The following is a 17,979-nucleotide window of genomic DNA, read 5'->3' as shown; positions in this document are numbered from 1 at the left end:
TATGATTGTAATTGTTTTATTATTATGATTATAATTATTTTATTATTATGATTATAATTATTTTATTATTATTAATAATATAGTAATAATATTAATTTTAATATTAAAATTAATAATAATAAACTTAATACTAATTATTATTATAATAGTAATAAACATTACAATAATAATTATTATAAAGATAATAATAATAATAATAGTAATAATAATAATTTCGAAATAGTTACTATTTAATTTTAATTATTAAATTTAACTCTTTTAGTGATGAAATTAACTATCCATTTTTCAACTCTAATTTTTTGTAGTCACTAAAAGAAAAGTGATGATAACTAGTTAGCAAATAAGTTATGGGGATAACACCTTCATTTCTGGAAACATAATTTTATAACACATCTATTGAGACTCAATTGCATGTAAGTATCTTTAATATTTCAAGTAATTTCTATTTTAATAGATTACTTGGAAATTAAGAGACATTGTATTTACAGTAAATATCCTTTGACAACCTAGTTTTTCAAAAACATCTGCATACAACTATTTTAAATAATAGAATATTATATTTAAATGATAATAATAAATATAAATGAAGTATTATAATAAAATAATATTTTATGTAGCTGTGATGTGGTTGTTGAAAAAAATATAGTGTAAAATGATCATGACTCTTGTATATATACCACATTGGGTTTTACAGCTAATATATGAAGTCTCGCAAGCAACAGTGTCATCATCTTGGCTCCTGCTATTCCAAAACTGCTACTATACTAACTCACAAGTCATTACTTGCTTAATACTTCTATTGCTCATCATTCTTCTTGAAAGGTAAATATTTGCTTCTATATTCCTCATTCTTATCTTAGACAATTTCTTATTAGTGGATGCTGTGATAGATTTGGACTAAAATATATTTAAATTAAGCTTAATTTTCTATGTAAAGTCATTGAAGTTCTTGATGCCAATCTCCGCCACTGCGAGGATGTTATGTGTGAACTTTCTTTGTTAATGCAGAGCAGTGGAACTTCATATGGCTCCACACCTATGAATAGATTTAGTAGAGTAGAAAAAATGACAATTACCATGACACACTATTCTATCACCCTAGACAGTAGTTATTCAAATAGCCAAATACTGCATGTTTTTCATAGAAGTTAGGATCATAACTCGTAAGGCATTATAGAAGGATTGATAATATTTCTCATTTCTGGGAGGCTACATGAACATATATCCCTTTTCTGTTGCACTGAGAAATGATGGAACACAAATTTATTAATTTAGGACTTAAACTGAGTATATTGATTAGGAAAATGAGCTGGTCTGGAGGAGATTGGATGTGTGGTGTTTGCGAGCACATAAATTTCAAGAAGAGGGAAGCATGCCAGAGTTGTGGATACCCCAAGTATGGGGGACCTGACCCTTCAACCTACAGATACAACAAGACTGAAGCTTTGGCAGGGGACTGGTTCTGCAACTGTGGAGGTCACAACTATGGCAGTAGATCAAGGTGCTATAGATGTGGTGCAGTTAAAGATTATTACTCTTCAGTATATGGCAGCAACTCTGGAGAATATGGATCTAACACTTTCCCTCCAGGATGGAAGACTGGAGACTGGTTTTGCCCAAGGTCCATTCACATTCTCAGTACTCAAAAAATAGGATCTCTTTCTTATCCTGCATTATCATCACTTTAACAGCTGCTTCATTTCAATTTGTGACTACAAATTGAAATGTACACTGACTATATCACCTACATGTCCAAATATCATAAAACATGTAACTCATGTCTACACATAAAAGCCATTTTTCATGTATTGAGTTAAACATGTACAATCTCTTCTTCTTCATCCCAAAGACAGAGAATTCTATTCAGCCTTCAGAAAACGCATGCATAGTGTCAGTAATTACAATATCAACAGTGGCCATTCGCATGAAAGAAAGCTGGTTTTTTTGCACTCAAGAAATAGGATAAAATATGCAACAAATACTTGCATCCATATTAATTCCTAACTAATTCAAAATATTTCACCTTGTTTTTTCCAACTTCTTATGTAACAGAATCGGCTGTGGAGGGCATAATTATGCTAGCAGGACAGAATGCTTTAAATGCAAAATGCCTAGGGATTTTGGTGAGGGACTACTTTTGATGTTTCAGTTGTTCTTTGTTCAAAGTACTCTCAGGATGATCTTTTATTTTTCAATTGCTATTAACCTCAGGTTCATTGATACACATTACTTTTGTTTCTGGTTCTGCAGACTAGAAGAAGGAATTTCAGATTACCCTCAACTTTCTTCTTCAAACAACATTCTACGATAAATCATGGATCAAGGCTCCCTCTGTAATAGTCATAGCATTGTTTTTTCATTAGGATGAAATAAGGATGTTATGTCATATTGCTTCTATTCTAATTACTAGATGTAGTGACAAGAAGTTTATGAAAACCATATGTCTTGTTTTCCATATTCATTTACTGAGATAATTAAGGTTCCGAACCTTTTTTACTTAAAACCTTGCATATCAGTTTCTCTTGTTAGCTTCTACAATTCAATAATTCAAATCAATTGCATTTGCATTGCATGAGTTGTTTTTCTCATATGTTGAATTTCTACTTATAAAAAAATGTGTAGGAGTATCATTTAATTGAGTTGTTTATGTCATGCTGTTCCAAATAAAGTTTTGCATAACAATACTCCAACCCATAAATGAGGTAGAGTGGTCAGACCTTGTCATTTTTTTCACTAGAGAAGGATTTCTTCTTTCTATAAGTTATGGCTGAGAATTAATAGAAAAGTAATTAATGTGTTTTTCCTTAAAAAAATATTTTAAAATATATATTGGTTTTATTTTTAATAAAATTTAATATGTTTTTAATCCTTATCACTACAAGAAAATTATGAAATAGAAACCAATTAGTAGAAACTAAAATAATTAGTTGCAATAGTAACTAAATTAGAAACCATTTTAGAAACTAATTTAGAAACCAATTTTTTTTTTAGTTTTTAAAATGGTCTCTATTTTAGTTCCTATTGTAACTAATTATTTTGGTGTCTAAAAATTGATTTCTATTTCATGATTTTCTTGTAGTGTATATATTTACTAAACATGTTGTAATTCTAGTAATTTATCATATACAATAAAATCTTATATTTCTGAATAAATATATAGACCGTAGATATACTAAATTGTTACAAGGATTAAGATAAACACTCTGAACTATTTTTAAGATAAAAAAACATAATTACGGTTTAAGAAAAGCATAGAGGTGTTACATATGGCAGATTGAGCCCAATGGACCCTATCAATATCCCTTATTATATTACATAAATGTCTTCATTATGTTACCGAATATTCAAATATATTCAGATTTTATGGAAAGTTACCATAATATGACACGATAATGCTTGGAGGAACCAGAGTCAAAAATCTAAGTCCGGGGAGGCTTATAAATAGACAACCACCCACAAAAAGTATCACAACTCATATATTTGCATTATATTCACTGGATACATTGTATTTTGTGTTTTTACTGGCTTGAGTGTCGGAATGTAATCGCAGGTGGGGTCCCCTTTTTGTTCCTGAAGGTTACACCACCCAAACTTGAAGGAGATCACGAGAAGCTCATCCAAATTCTAACCGACCTCGAGTCGGCGCGAATAATTTTTAAACAAAATGGTTACAAATATTATTATGAATTTGTATATTAAAAATAATCACTTTAATCATTCTTGTGGTCCGTACCGGACGAAGAATATAGGTCTCAACATTCGGTCGAGGGCAACTAACATGATCAAATTCCTTAAGTCCAAAAGAGAATTAACAAGCATAAAACAATGGTTAAATATTAATTAATATGCTTTAATTATGATTTAAATATTAATTGAGTCCAACAACAAAGTGTTTATAATAATTATATAAATAGTTACAAGTTTCATAAAAAATTAAATCATCATTACATATTTATTATACCAAGATTTCATTTGTCGGAGTATTTTTTATAAGTATCTTCTAGAAATTTAGAAAAGAGAAGAAGCAAAAGCAAAAAAAAAAAAAAAATCGCTTAAAAAGGAAACAGAAGATAGCCCAACTAAAGAAAATGATAATAGCTTTCTCAGTTTTATACATGTGAGAAGGCAATTAATTCTTATATTTTATTGTTATGTTACTAAACTAGTAGACAAATACCCACGCACATAATTCCCCGTTGATGAAAATCATAAATTATTCAAATTCAAAAGAAGGAATGAGAAGATTTTAAGGAAGTGAGGACTCAATAAGTTAGAATCAATCATTTAATATAGTTTGTATTGATTTTATATTATTTTAATCAAAATCTTATAATTTATTTGTTTCTTATTCGTTATATATGGTAGTTGTTTTATAATTTCTTATTCACAAGTTTATTCACTTATCTCTCCCACGCATCAATAATAATTTAGTAGTGCTAAAATGTACTTTAATTTATATACTTTGATTAATATAATTTTACAAAATAGGATGATAACTAAAGATGGACTTTTCAAAATATAAATATTTTAAAAACTATTATTTTCATGTTTTAATTTTTGTAAAAATCTAAATGGAATACACCTAAGTAACATTGGGACCTACCTTATAACAGAAGAGAAATGTATAATATTTTAATGTTATGATTTAGTTATGTCTTTAAACACATAAAAAAAACTTAAAGTGAATGGGAATCCCATGCTAAATATATATAATTGATTGGATGTGACGTATGAATGAAAGGATAAGAATAATGGGAGACATTGTTTGGCTATAAAACTTTTGAGCGTGGCGTCATGGCGCGCCGATTATAAAAGTTAGAAGAAGTGGAATTGTCACTTGTTTCAATGTTTCTCAGTATCTGCTGCTATACTTAATTCCAGATTCCACATGCTGCTATACAATGCTTCAATGTTCTCTCTCACTAATCATCTCACTCCTGTCGATTGTTTAACATCATTTTCACAAATTCAATGGATTCTTCAAGAATAAATGTTTTTTAAGATTTAAAAGAATGTGTATGGATAAATTGGTTAAATTTATTTTATTAGAATAATAAGTTTTTATTTAATTTTTTAAAAAAAAATTAAGAATAAATTTTTTATTAACATGAATTTTAATCTAATTTTTTATATTTTTATTTTATTTTATTTTAATAATATATTTTTATGTGTAGTAAATGATTGTTGTTAGGTTAAGTTTACTAATAATACATTTTTCTAACATCAAAGTTTTATATATAAAAAAAATTAAAAATAACCCACTTAACTTTAATTTTTTTTATATATTTTTATAAATTTATCACTTTTATTTTATTTAACAATTATATTTTGACAAAATATACTTGCAAGTTTATTCTAATGAAACAATACAATTTCAGATGCACAAAATTCATTTCCTTTACTATCCACTTCTACAATTTTATATGCACAAAATTCACTACCTTACTCCACTTTTTAAGTGTCCGTATGTTTCCAGCGACCAATTTATGCAAGCAAAAAAAATAAAATGAAGGAAGCACAAAAATAAAAACTCAATTAAAAATAAAATATTTGGATAATTCTTTTTACAATGTTTCTCTGTAACTATGTCAAAAATTGCAGAAAAAATTGACTGTTATGTATATATAACATAATATGTATTCATAATAAATTCACATAATGGATTATGAATCTATATATATATATATATATATTAATTATTACATTAATTTTACATTTTACATTTTATCTTTTTTAATTTATTATTTTTTATATTTATATAATAATAAAATAAATATAATTAATTATGTAATATAAATAATAATTTAAAAGAAATAAATATATATAATCAATTTTTTTACAAATTATTACTCCATCACACAATATTTACATAATTTAATTTATTAAATTGTACAAGTTTTAAAATAAAACTACTCATAGAAAAAGCAATTCCTTAGCGCCGCGCTGGTTCTCCCCACCGAGAATGTGAAAAAGTGGTGCCCTAATCTTAATTTCGATCAACACCTTCGCAGTCGTCGCTCTCACCAGCACAAAGGTGATTGGTTGAAACGAGACTTCAATTGACGGAGCTCCAAGCACCGCCAGCAAAACCCTAATTTGAAGATTTGGGGGTTTTAGGGTTTTCTACTACAGGTCCGGCGCGGTTGACGGCGTTGACTGCAGAGGTGGTGGCTCACGTGGTGGTGCGATGCGGTCGCTATTTCGTGTGTCTTGCGGAGGTTTTTGGCGGCAACTTGTTAGCCTTTTAAAATGGCGGAGGGCTCTGCGGGTTTCCTCATTCCATGGACTTGTTTGATGGATCGAAAAGTATGTCCTGATAATAAAGTATATTCTAGGTCCGGTCAAAGGAAGACTTTTGCTCAGGCTTTGGGAAATACATGTGACATTCCTTTGTCCCAGCTACCTACCCCTTGTATTAAGGGGGACATGATTACTGTTCGGATTGATGAGGCAGATTACATGGCTGGTCTTGAGGATTGCAAAACCCATCTCCATGGTCGGGTTATTCTATCTAAGGGGGATAAACCTCTCACACACATAGATTTAACTAAAAAGTTGCAGCCGGTGTGGAAAGCTCTTGGACCATGGAAAGCAATTCCTCTTGGAAAGGGTTTCTATGAGTTTGAGTTCGCTTCTATAGAAGACATGCGATGGGCTCTCGGGATGGGTTCCCTGAAGTTATCTCCTGGTTTATTGAGACTGTTTGCCTGGACAAAAGACTTTGTCCCAGCTACCATGAGGAGTACCAAAGCTCAGACCTGGGTTAGAATTTACCATTTGCCTTTGGAGTATTGGAAACCAAGGACAATATTTTCCATCGTCAGAGGCCTTGGTACTCCGTTGTCTTTGGATGAGCATACTATGAGAAAGAATAGGGGTATGTTTGCTAGAGTGCTGGCGGATATTGATATGTTGTCCCCTCTTCCTGATCACCTCTTGGTTGAACGTCCAGACTTTGCTTTTGTAGCTGGTGTGGAATATGAATGGCTCCCTCCATTTTGCTCTCATTGTAAAATGATTGGGCACGAGCTTGCTCAGTGCCGAGTGATCCATGACCAGGGTCGTGTTCTTGGGCCTCGACATAAATCTTCTCAGAAGACACCTTCTGATAAACAGGAACAAGGGAGGACCACAATTCCAACCCAACGTGAATATCGGGAAAAAGATCTGCAGACGAAGCTCTTAGAAGATCCCATGGATAATTTGAAAGTTGATGCTACTGGGGTTAATGTAGGGTCACCCTTGGGACACCTTACAGATAAAACAGATGGCGGGGAGGATGATTTTGCAGATATGCCTCCTCTTGAGGATGCTTCAGATCATGATAGGTCCTCACCCAAGCAGGGGTTGTCTCCTCCCACTTTGGATTCACTTGTCGTTATTCAAGCTAAGGACTCACAGTCACATTCAATGACTCTTATTGATGATCATCATGTGGAGGCCTCTGCTCCTGTGACTGTACCTTCTCTGTGGCGTACTACCTCTCCTCGGAGGGCTAAATCACATGCAGATACTAATCCTAATGTGGAGGTCTCTGCTATTGTGACTGTACCATCTCAATCACCTCATACCTCCCCTCGGAAGGCTAAATATATTGGGGATGTTAAAGCAATATCGTTGGTCCTTCAAAATCACTTTTCCTCTCTTGATGGTTTGGAAACTACAGATGTGGAAGGTGATTCTCATATTGGAGCGTCAACTATTCCGCCTACCATTGTTGGAATTAATTATGATCATATTGAAAATCAGGTTGTTTCAAAATTTTGGGCTGACTCTACTGAGATGGAGAAGGATGACAGTGATAATGGGGAAGAAACAGTTCGCACTAAAAGAAAACCAGGGAGACCACCTAAGGGGACTGGTAAATCCAGGAAAACTGCTAAGGCAGTTCTCTCTACAACGTCGCAATGAAGGTCTCTTCTTTTTTTTGGAATGTCAGAGGATTGGGAAACCACAAAACTGTGCAGATGTTGCTTAGTTTACTTAACCTACATAAACCTCTCCTGGTTTTTCTTGCTGAACCCATGATGTCGTACACTACTGCTTTCGACATCCTTTTCAAATCTGTCAATATGCATTTGGTGGCTACGTCTCCTATTGTTAATAAAGTTTCTAAGCTTTGGTGTTTGTCGGTTCCTAATCTTGTCCAAAATTTCTTGGTTAATGATCTTTGTAACTTGTCTTTGGCATGATAAAAGTTTTAGCTTTGCAGGTGTTTATGGTGCTAACACATACTTGTCTAGACGATTTTTGTGGAGGGATCTTAGTTTCTTCACAGGGCCTTGGTGTATTCTGGAAGATTTTAATGTTGTGCTCTCGGCGGATGACTGTAAAGGGGGGGTGGCTCCTAATCAGGTTTCTTGTAATGAATTCCTAGACTGGATTAATACTAATGATCTTTCTTGTATGCCTTTTATTGGAACTTGTTATACTTGGTGTAACGGAAGGAGAGGGTTGCATAGAATTCACAGAAGACTGGATAGGGCTTTATGTAATGGAGTGTGTCTGGATGAATGGGATTCTTGTACTTATCAAGTTCTTGTTAAAAATTGTTCTGATCATTCCCCTATTCTTGCTAGTCTTGCTAGTAATTCTTTGCGGAAGGTTAGCAATTTTCGTTTCTTTTCTATGTTGCTTCAGGACACTTCGTGTATGAAGCTTATTCATGATTCTTGGGCTAATAAGGTTGTTGGTTGTCCTATGTTTATCTTGCAACATGAGTTAAAAAGGTTGAAACTTGAGCTCCGGGACTGGAATAAAAATTCTTTTGGTAATGTTCACAATGCAGTTCTTCTTAAGCAGGGTATCCTCCTTGGTATTCAAAAAAACTTAGAGACTGCTAGTTTGTCTGATAGTGATGGACTTCTCTGTCAAGAAAAGATTGCTAAGGAGGAGCTTGATCATGCTCTTCACTGTCAATATCTGTTTTGGAAAGAAAAGGCTAAGATGTTATGGTTCAAGGATGGAGATCGAAATACCGCTTTTTTCCATGTTGTGGTCAAAAGGAGAAATAATTCTAGTGGGATTCATCGTCTACGGATTGATAATGAGGTTACGGAGGATCCTAAAATCATTGAGGATCATATTTTGGACTTTTATAAAAATCTTTATGCTGAGTCTATTTCTAATGTTCTGGATGTTGATAATATGGAAGATTTTATTGGTACTTATATTCCTACGATGGTTTCCTCTGAGGAGAATATGATGTTGATTAAATGTCCTGATTTTTCTGAAATCAAGAATGTTGTTTTTAATCTTAACGATAATAGTGCTCCTGGTCTTGATGGTTTTGGTGGTGTTTTCTATCATTCTTGCTGAGAAATTATTGGGACAGATGTTTGTAATGCTGTTCAACAATTTTTTAAACAAAATTGGGTTCTCCCTGGAATGAACAGTAATGTGGTATCTCTTATTCCTAAGATTCAGGGTGCTGATTCCATTAAAGATTACAGGCCAATTGTTGTTGCTAATTTCAAATTTAAAATTATTTCCAAGATACTGGCGGATAGGCTTGCTCTTGTGGCTGCTAGAATCATTTCTCCTAATCAATATGGGTTTGTGCAGGGTAGACAAATTCAGGATTGCATTGGTATTGCTTCTGAAGCTATTAATATGCTTTCTAAAAAGGTTAGAGGAGGTAATGTGGCTTACAAAGTTGATATTCATAAAGCTTTTGACACTCTGAGTTGGAAGTTCTTATTATTAGTTTTGAAACGCTTTGGTTTTCACCCCTCGTTTGTCAGTTGGATTAGTACAATTCTCTGTTCAGCTATGCTTTCTTTCAGAATAAGTGGTAGTTTGGTGGGTTTTTTTCCCTGCAGTCGAGGTGTAAGACAAGGTGATTCATTGTCTCCTTTACTTTTTTGTCTTGCAGAGGAAGTTCTTAGTAGAGGTATTCTAAGCTTGTGAATGATAAGAAGATTTTAAATATGGCTAGTCCGAAAGGTTATCTCACTCCCTCTCATATTTTGTATGCTGATGACATTTTTATTTTCTCTAGGGGGGATATTAAGTCTCTTTGAAATTTGAGTACTTTTCTTAAAACATATGGTGATTTTTCTGGTCAATATATTAATAACTCTAAAAGTAGTTTCTTCACCATGGATAATTCTCCAAGATTTGTCACCAAAATTCAAAATATTATTTCTTGTAGTCATGGTTGTTTGCCTTTCAATTATTTAGGAGTGTCTATCTTTGTTAGTGCTCCAAAGTGTCGATTTCTTCAACCTTTGGCTGATAAAGTCAAATTGAAGCTAGCATCTTGGAAAGGTAAATCTCTTAACATGATGGGTCGGATCCAGCTGGTCAATACAGTGATTACTGGATTTCTAGCTTATAGTTTTAATATGTATAAATGGTCAGTTTCACTTATTAAGCAAGTTGAGCAGTGGTGCCAGAATTTTATTTGGACTGGTGATATTATGAAAAAAGGTATCGCTACTGTTAATTGGGCGAAAATTTGTTCACCTCTTGAGGATGGAGGCTTGAATATTATTAATCTTCATCATGAAAATAATGCATATCTTCTTAAGCTTGCTTGGAACTTCGCTTATAGCAACAAACCTTGGTCTTTACTCTTGAAAGCCAGAGTTCTTAAATCAAAATACGAGTTTAGAATGGTTTATAGATCCTCATCTCTTTGGCTTGGAATTAAACAATTTTATTCTATCATACTTGATTATACTTCTTGGACTGTTGGTACAGGTTCTTTTATTAATTTCTGGAATGATAAATGGTGTTCTACTACTTCTTTAGCAAATATTGCAGGGTTATATGATGGGGCTAACATTCCGGATACAGTCTTTCAATTTTGGTCAGGTTATGATTGGAATATTCCCTTATCTTTACAGTAGATGCCGCATTTTTTTAATCATATCATGGTTAGAGAGGAACAATATATTCCTAATTGGATTCTAGATGAGTTTGGTCGTTTCACTCTTAAATCGGCTAGGACTTTTTTCTTGGAACCAGGAGTTCCAGGTGGTTGGGGTAAGTTCATTTGGTCTTCATCTATTCCGCCTTCCAAAACTTTAGTACTCTGGAAAAATTTTCATGGGCGACTTCCTACAGATCTGCATATTCAGAATAAGGGTCTGTATAAATGTTCTATGTGTACGCTTTGTGAAAAGCATGAAGAATCTATTCAACATCTATTTTTTGAATGTTCTAATGCATTACATATTTGGAGTTAGGTTCGACAGATTTTTCTTACTTCTCATTTCTCTAATAAGGATGATCTTCTTTCTTTTATTAAGAGTGATGGTAGTCCTTTGGTTAAATTGATTAAACTTGCTGTGATAACCTTTTCTATATGGATGGTATGGCGTATGAGGAATTATGCTAGATTTCAGGATAAGATTGAGGTTTCTAAGGCTATTTCGGTAATTAAAGATTTAACTTGTCTAGTGGGAAATTCGTCTGAAGCTTCAATGAAGAATGATATGTTGGATTTCAACGTGATTAAGTTTTTTGGTATTAAGACTCGTAGTGGGAAAGTTCTTCATCCTCTTCCAGTTAGATGCGAATTTCCTTCACCAGGCTGGGTTAAAATTAACATTAATGGGGCTGCTAGGGGGTATCCTGGTCTTGCTACTTGTGGAGGTATTTTTCGTGGGAGTATGGGAGAATTTATTGGTGCTTTTTCAGGGTTTCTTGAAGTTCAGACTGCTTTAGTTGCTGAGTTTTATGGAGTTATACATGCTATGGAGGAAGCTCAAAAGATGAGACTTATTGATGTTTGGCTTGAATGTGATTTTGTCTTGGTTTGTGCTGCGTTTACTGCTAGGACTAATGTTCCGTGGATGCTTCGTAATCGATGGAATACTTGTCTTAATTTTTGTAGGACAATCAGGTTTAGGGTTACTCATATTTTTCGTGAGGGAAATACATGTGCTGATAAATTGGCTAATTTAGGGTTCATTCATAGAGATTAATTTCATTGGTATAATAGACTTCCATCTAGTTTGTTCTTAGAATTCTTTATGAATAAGTATAGTCTACCTATGTATCGTTTTTGTTAGCATGTGAGTTTTGGTCTAGTCCCCCATATTTTTGTATTTTCTTTCTTTTTCCTTTTTTTAATAATACTTTTTTCATGTGATGGCAGATGATTGTTGTTACTTAAGGTATCAGCCTAGCTGAGATGTCAAGTTGCATAGTAATGCCTAACATGAAAACTTTCATTAAAAAAAATAAAACTACTCATACTTCAAACTAAATTATCAATTATAAAATTAGACTTTTGACTAATCATTTCATCGGTTATTAATAGAGAATTGGTCTAAAATATACAATGGAAGTAAAATCCATAGACATATGCAAACCAACCTAACTGAATTTGCGAAACCTGTTTTGATGGCAACAATTTTTATGACTTATTTTTGTCTTTGTTAAGTCAATCTTTAAAAAATAACAAAATTATGGTTTGTTAAATAATACATCAAGATAGAATGTATTTAATGAGCAGTGACGAATCTTCATAAAATATTTTGGGGGTGTCAATATTTTTTTTTATAAGTGTGCAAAAATTTAGAGATTTCAAATATATAAAATATACTAAATTAAAAAATATATATTTTTATTTATACACAAATTTATGTATATAAAAAAAAGGAGGGATCAAGGCCTTCCTCGTACAATACTAAGTTTCACCACTAGTTGCGAGTAGGATATCAATAGTGTAAATATATCACTACCTTACTCAATAAAGAAAGAACAAAAATCAATCATGTATTATGTCAAAATCTTTAAAAGAGAAAACTTTGAGTTTGATGTTCAGGAGATATCAACTCCTCAAATTGGTCAACTATCAATACATTGTTAAATTAAATGATTTTGTGTAGTTTCAAACTACTTGTTCTCGCATCATTATCACTTATTTCTCTTACCATTTATGAATATTGAACATTATTGTCTCAATGTGTTTGAATATTTATAAAACTTGTAAAATTTAGTTTCATTCAATTTAAAATAAGATGATTCATCATGTTATATGACACCAAATTTCATTCCAATCCTCACATGTCCTCAGAAAGTCAAGAAAATCATATACTACTAAAATTCATACCAAAATTAATGAACCAATTAAAAATAAACCAAACAAATATTCCTATTATCAACACTAGAAGTCATAGTGTAAGAAAAGTTATCCATATAAACAATAACAATTTTTAATTTTAATTTTAATTTATTTAAAATATTCATCTCCTTAATATTTTTTTCATTCAAATTAGTGATCTACTTATTATTTTTTATTTCTCAAATTACATTAAATTAAAATCATTAATGAACTACATTATGCAAAAATGTGGTATACGTACTTAAAAAAATACAAACATTAATTTAAAATTAAGAAAAACATGTTAACTTTTAATTTTTCAAAAAAAATAATAAATCACATTTTTAAAAAAATTAAAAAAATTGATTGAAGAAAAAAAAATCTACTTAAATAAATCATTAAAAGTGTGCTTAGAAGCATGATTTTAATAAAATAAATTAAAATAACGATTTAAATAGGAAAAAACAGAATTTAAAAAATAAAAATAATAAAAAGTTCTTGAAGACACGATTTAAAAAAAGTTAAATAAAAGGAAGTTATGTTTCTAAATACAATTTCACTAGTCGCTGAACATAATGTATCCAAATCCATAGAAATTTTAAAATTTCTTTATTTCGATAATAAAAAGAATGAATTATTATCTATAGTTATAGTTGACAACTAGTATTTATTTCTTAAAATATAAAAGATAACTAACATTTACGTGTATATATTTGAAAATAACAATTTTTGGAAAGAAATTACAAAAAATAACAAGTGATATTTTAATGTGTTTTGTAGCATGGTAGAGAAGGACAGGCTCTGAAACTAACTCTTATCACTGGCCAATGGCTTGTGTTGCAGGCAAGTAATCATCAAGAAGAAGAAGAAGAAGAAAAGAAGAAGAAGAAGAAAAGAAGAAGAAGAAGAGAGGCAAAACCATGGCGTGTGTGTCAGTGTCCCCTTCCATTCTCCACTTTCTCCCCGCCTCCTCTGATCCTCCCTACAACCTTCTCCAAAACCACCCTTATCTCACTCTCCTCTCCAATTGCCCCAACATCGCTACCCTCAAACAAATCCACTCCCTCATCATCAAAACGGGTCTCCACAATACCCTCTTCGCTCAGAGCAAGCTCATTGAGTTCTGCGCCCTTTCCCCTTCCCAGGACCTCTCCTACGCCCTCTCTCTCTTCCATTCCATCCAACATCCCAACATCTTCATCTGTAACACCCTCATTCGGGCCCACTCCCTCACCCATTCTCCCAACTCCTCATTAGAACTCTACAACCAGATGTTACACTCTGGCCTCCACCCCAATTCCCACACCTTCCCCTTTCTATTTAAGTCCTGCGCCAAAGCCAGAGCCACCCACCTGGGGAAACAGCTCCACGCCCACGTCCTCAAGTTCGCCCTCCATTGTCACCCCCACGTCCATACTTCCCTCATTCACATGTACTCCCAATTGGGTGAATTGAAGAATGCGCGGTTGGTGTTTGATAAAAGTGTTTTGAGAGATGCTGTGTCATTCACCGCTCTTATTACTGGGTATGTCTCCGAGGGCCACGTGGACGATGCCCGACGCCTTTTTGATGAAATTCCCGCCAAGGATGTGGTTTCGTGGAATGCCATGATTGCCGGGTATGTTCAAGGTGGTCGCTTTGAAGAAGCCCTGGCTTGCTTTAGCAGCATGCAAGAGGCTGACGTGTCGCCGAATAAGAGTACAATGGTCAGTGTTCTTTCTGCTTGTGGGCATTTGGGATCGCTGGAGTTGGGAAAATGGATTGGTTCTTGGGTTAGAGATCATGGGCTTGGTTCGAATATTCAGCTTGTTAACGCTCTCGTTGATATGTATTGTAAGTGTGGTGAAATTGATACGGCTCGTGAGCTGTTTGATGGGATAAGGGAAAAAGATTTGATTTCGTGGAATACTATGATTGGTGGGTATTCCTACCTGAGTTTGTACGCGGAGGCCTTGGCGCTGTTTGATCTCATGCTTAGAGAAAAAGTGACGCCTAACGATGTAACGTTCTTGGGCGTTCTTCCGGCTTGTGCTTGCCTAGGTGCTCTTGACCTTGGCAAGTGGGTTCATGCATATGTTGATAAAATCTTGAAAGGCACGGATAATGCTTCTCTTTGGACTAGTATCATCGACATGTATGCAAAGTGTGGCTGCGTTGAGGCCGCAGAACAAGTGTTTAGAAGTAATGGGTCTAGAAGTTTGGCTTCTAGGAATGCTATGATATCAGGGTTCGCTATGAATGGACATGCAGAGAGGGCTCTTGCACTTTTCGAAGAAATGATCAAGGAGGGGTTCCAGCCCGATGATATCACGTTTGTTGGAGTATTGTCTGCTTGTACTCAAGCTGGTTTGGTAGATCTTGGACACCGATATTTCAGTTCAATGAACCAAGATTTCGGGATCTCACCAAAATTGCAACACTATGGTTGCATGATAGATCTCCTAGCTAGAGGTGGGAAGTTCGAAGAAGCTAAAGTTATGATGGGAAATATGCAAATGGAACCGGATGGGGCTATTTGGGGTTCCCTGCTTAATGCTTGTAGGATTCATGGACAGGTTGAATTCGGTGAATATGTTGCAGAACAACTCTTTCAATTAGAGCCAGAAAATTCTGGGGCATACGTTCTTCTGTCAAACATATATGCAGGAGCTGGCAGGTGGGACGATGTTGCAAGGATAAGAACCAGGTTAAACGACAAAGGAATGAAGAAAGTTCCCGGATGCACCTCCATAGAGATTGATGGTATTGTGCATGAGTTCCTCGTTGGTGATAAGTTGCACTCACAGAGTGAATATATTTATAGAATGTTGGACGAGGTAGATAAGCTTTTGGAGGAGTCTGGGTTTGTGCCTGATACTTCTGAGGTACTCTATGATATGGATGAGGAATGGAAGGAAGGGGCTTTGACTCAACACAGTGAGAAGTTGGCTATCGCCTTCGGTTTGATAAGCACAAAGCCAGGGACTACAATTAGGATCGTCAAGAATCTTCGTGTTTGTGGAAATTGTCATTCGGCTACCAAGCTAATATCTAAGATCTTCAATAGAGAAATAATTGCGAGGGATAGAAACCGTTTTCACCATTTCAAAGACGGGTTTTGCTCATGCAATGACTGCTGGTGAAACTTTATCTCTGTTCAATGGTATATAAAATTTGCACTTGCGTAGAAGAAAGACCAATGATTTTTCATTCTTGTGATTAACTGATGTTTGGTACATATGTGTTCTCTCATTGTATATTGAATGCAAACCTTTCTTTATCATAAATTATAAATACACATACAACAAAATAAAATTATCTTTATCATTTATGAAAGACGGGTTCTGTTCAAGCAATTAGTGGTGGTGAAACTTTATCTACCTGTTCAATGGTAGATAACAAACACTTGGGTAGAAGAAAGGCTAATGATTTGCATTCATATAACTGATAATCGGTACAGATTTGATCTCTCACTATATATTGAAATGCAAGTCTTTCTTTATTTTAAATACATATATATTTTAAATACATTAACCCATGATCGGGTTAATGCTACTAGCCCGATTAGAGTAGTGCAGCTGAATCCAACAACCAAGTTGTCGGTTTGGAATTCATGGGTTGGAGGGTGCGTTGAAGGAGTTCTTTCTTGCAGTTGCCAAAACTGTCTTGTCAGCTACTATGAAATATGCTGCTCCAGCCACTGCTTATACAATGTGCTAGTTAGATCACTAATTCCAACAATGATAGTAATTGTTATGAGGAAATCATTGGAGCACCCAAGAATGAGTAATAGTTACCTGTCGAAATTATGAGAGCTTGAGCAGTGTGATTCAGATTTGCTTTTGCCCAAGGCAGCATCTTTACACTAGCCATCTGCAGATCAAAGAAATGTAAACAGATTATGATTCATGATAATTTCATGTCTAAAATAAGAGGAAACAAAGAAAATTGAATAGGTGGAGTGGAAGTATTAGTTACAGTTGGGATGGCAGTGGCAATAGTAGCAACAACAGCTGCCTTGGCTCCTGCCATCACACCCTCTGTTGCACACAAATGAAAAATGCAAATTAAAACCAAATAATATTCAGATATAGCAAAATTTGCAGATCTCATCAATGAGCATAATTCTGAACCACTTACACTCCAAAGCTTATCACTCCAGACATGAAATAAGGGAAAGAAAAGAGAATGTTATGCATGCATTACCTTTAGAACAGCGCTTGGCCAAGGCCAACTTTTGATCCAGGGAAGCCAAGCTTGTCCTTTCAAAAGAAGAATTAGCAGCAACATTTCTCTTGGCCATCTTCGAAAATTTTGTTGGACAAAAAAGTTAAGAATGGAAGTGTTGTTAAAACAGATGAAAAACAGGAGTAGCTTTGGTTGAGTAGCTGATGAAGTTGCTGGCATATTTATACTGAAATTTGGAGAAGAAATTAACTAATTTACTTAAAACTATTTCCGAAAAAAAGAGAAGTTGAGGAGTTTGGCAGGGTGCAGTTTGATGGTTTCAATTGAAATCCACTGTCTCAGACAGTTGTTTTCACTCTAGTTTCGGTTTCGGTTGATGCTTTTGTTGCTTCCTAAATTATTTTCAGACTTTATCCAAATTTGGGTATGTTGGATTTTTGTGGGAATGGTCACGTGTCTAGTGTAGGAAGGAATGAAGGTGCTTGTGTTATACACAGGTGGCATAAAAGTCCAAAAACAATTTCACTCTCTTTTGTTTTTACCTATGGTTCTGTATCTCATTGTTTACTCCGCAACATTCTAGTAAGATAATTAAAGGTAGAGCTGGTGGTTTAGATGGAAGATGGACAAAAACCATGGGCATTTCCTATTTATCAATCCCAAAAAAATAAATATTTTACAAGCTTCAAGATATCAGTCAATATCATAATACATTTTCAGGGATAGGTTAATAGATTATTGTACTTGTATCTACC

General features: G+C 34.0%; 3 protein-coding genes across 3 annotated transcripts; 2 read left to right on the top strand and 1 right to left on the bottom strand.

The window, feature by feature from the left end:
- The first annotated feature begins 719 nt into the window (after positions 1 to 719).
- Positions 720 to 2,460, top strand: LOC137805911 (RNA-binding protein csdA). The gene is made up of 4 exons (XM_068605791.2): positions 720 to 822; positions 1,301 to 1,621; positions 2,053 to 2,123; positions 2,251 to 2,460. The coding sequence occupies exons 2-4, from the start codon at positions 1,305 to 1,307 to the stop codon at positions 2,253 to 2,255; spliced, it is 393 nt and encodes a 130-aa protein (XP_068461892.1). The 5' UTR covers positions 720 to 822; positions 1,301 to 1,304; the 3' UTR covers positions 2,256 to 2,460.
- An 11,381-nt stretch (positions 2,461 to 13,841) lies between these two features.
- OTP82 (Tetratricopeptide repeat (TPR)-like superfamily protein) lies at positions 13,842 to 16,352 on the top strand. The gene has a single exon (XM_068608185.2). It carries the CDS (start codon positions 13,978 to 13,980, stop codon positions 16,177 to 16,179), a length of 2,202 nt encoding a protein of 733 aa, XP_068464286.1. The 5' UTR covers positions 13,842 to 13,977; the 3' UTR covers positions 16,180 to 16,352.
- A 95-nt stretch (positions 16,353 to 16,447) lies between these two features.
- LOC137807506 (early nodulin-93) lies at positions 16,448 to 17,573 on the bottom strand. Its single transcript, XM_068608186.1, has 4 exons — positions 17,243 to 17,573; positions 17,015 to 17,076; positions 16,834 to 16,909; positions 16,448 to 16,736 (listed from the first exon to the last, which is right to left on the bottom strand). Exons 1-4 carry the CDS (start codon positions 17,337 to 17,339, stop codon positions 16,648 to 16,650), a joined length of 324 nt encoding a protein of 107 aa, XP_068464287.1. The 5' UTR covers positions 17,340 to 17,573; the 3' UTR covers positions 16,448 to 16,647.
- Between the last annotated feature and the right edge of the window lie 406 nt (positions 17,574 to 17,979).

This window comes from Phaseolus vulgaris, chromosome 3, assembly GCF_051622355.1.
Source record: "Phaseolus vulgaris cultivar YP4 chromosome 3, ASM5162235v1, whole genome shotgun sequence".
Classification (NCBI taxonomy): Eukaryota; Viridiplantae; Streptophyta; class Magnoliopsida; order Fabales; family Fabaceae; genus Phaseolus; species Phaseolus vulgaris.
Note: the sequence above shows the minus strand (reverse complement) of the source record. Positions and strands in the feature narration are given on the sequence as shown.

Coding starts and splice junctions, on each gene's coding strand:
- LOC137805911 (XM_068605791.2), top strand. CDS start 1,305: ATGAGCTGGTCTGGAGGAGATTGGATGTGTGGTGTTTGCGAGCACATA. Junction 1,622..2,052: donor GGAGACTGGTTTTGCCCAAG/GTCCATTCACAT, acceptor CTTATGTAACAG/AATCGGCTGTGGAGGGCATA.
- OTP82 (XM_068608185.2), top strand. CDS start 13,978: ATGGCGTGTGTGTCAGTGTCCCCTTCCATTCTCCACTTTCTCCCCGCC.
- LOC137807506 (XM_068608186.1), bottom strand. CDS start 17,339: ATGGCCAAGAGAAATGTTGCTGCTAATTCTTCTTTTGAAAGGACAAGC. Junction 17,077..17,242: donor GGCCAAGCGCTGTTCTAAAG/GTAATGCATGCA, acceptor TGTGTGCAACAG/AGGGTGTGATGGCAGGAGCC. Junction 16,737..16,833: donor AGCTCTCATAATTTCGACAG/GTAACTATTACT, acceptor TTGTATAAGCAG/TGGCTGGAGCAGCATATTTC.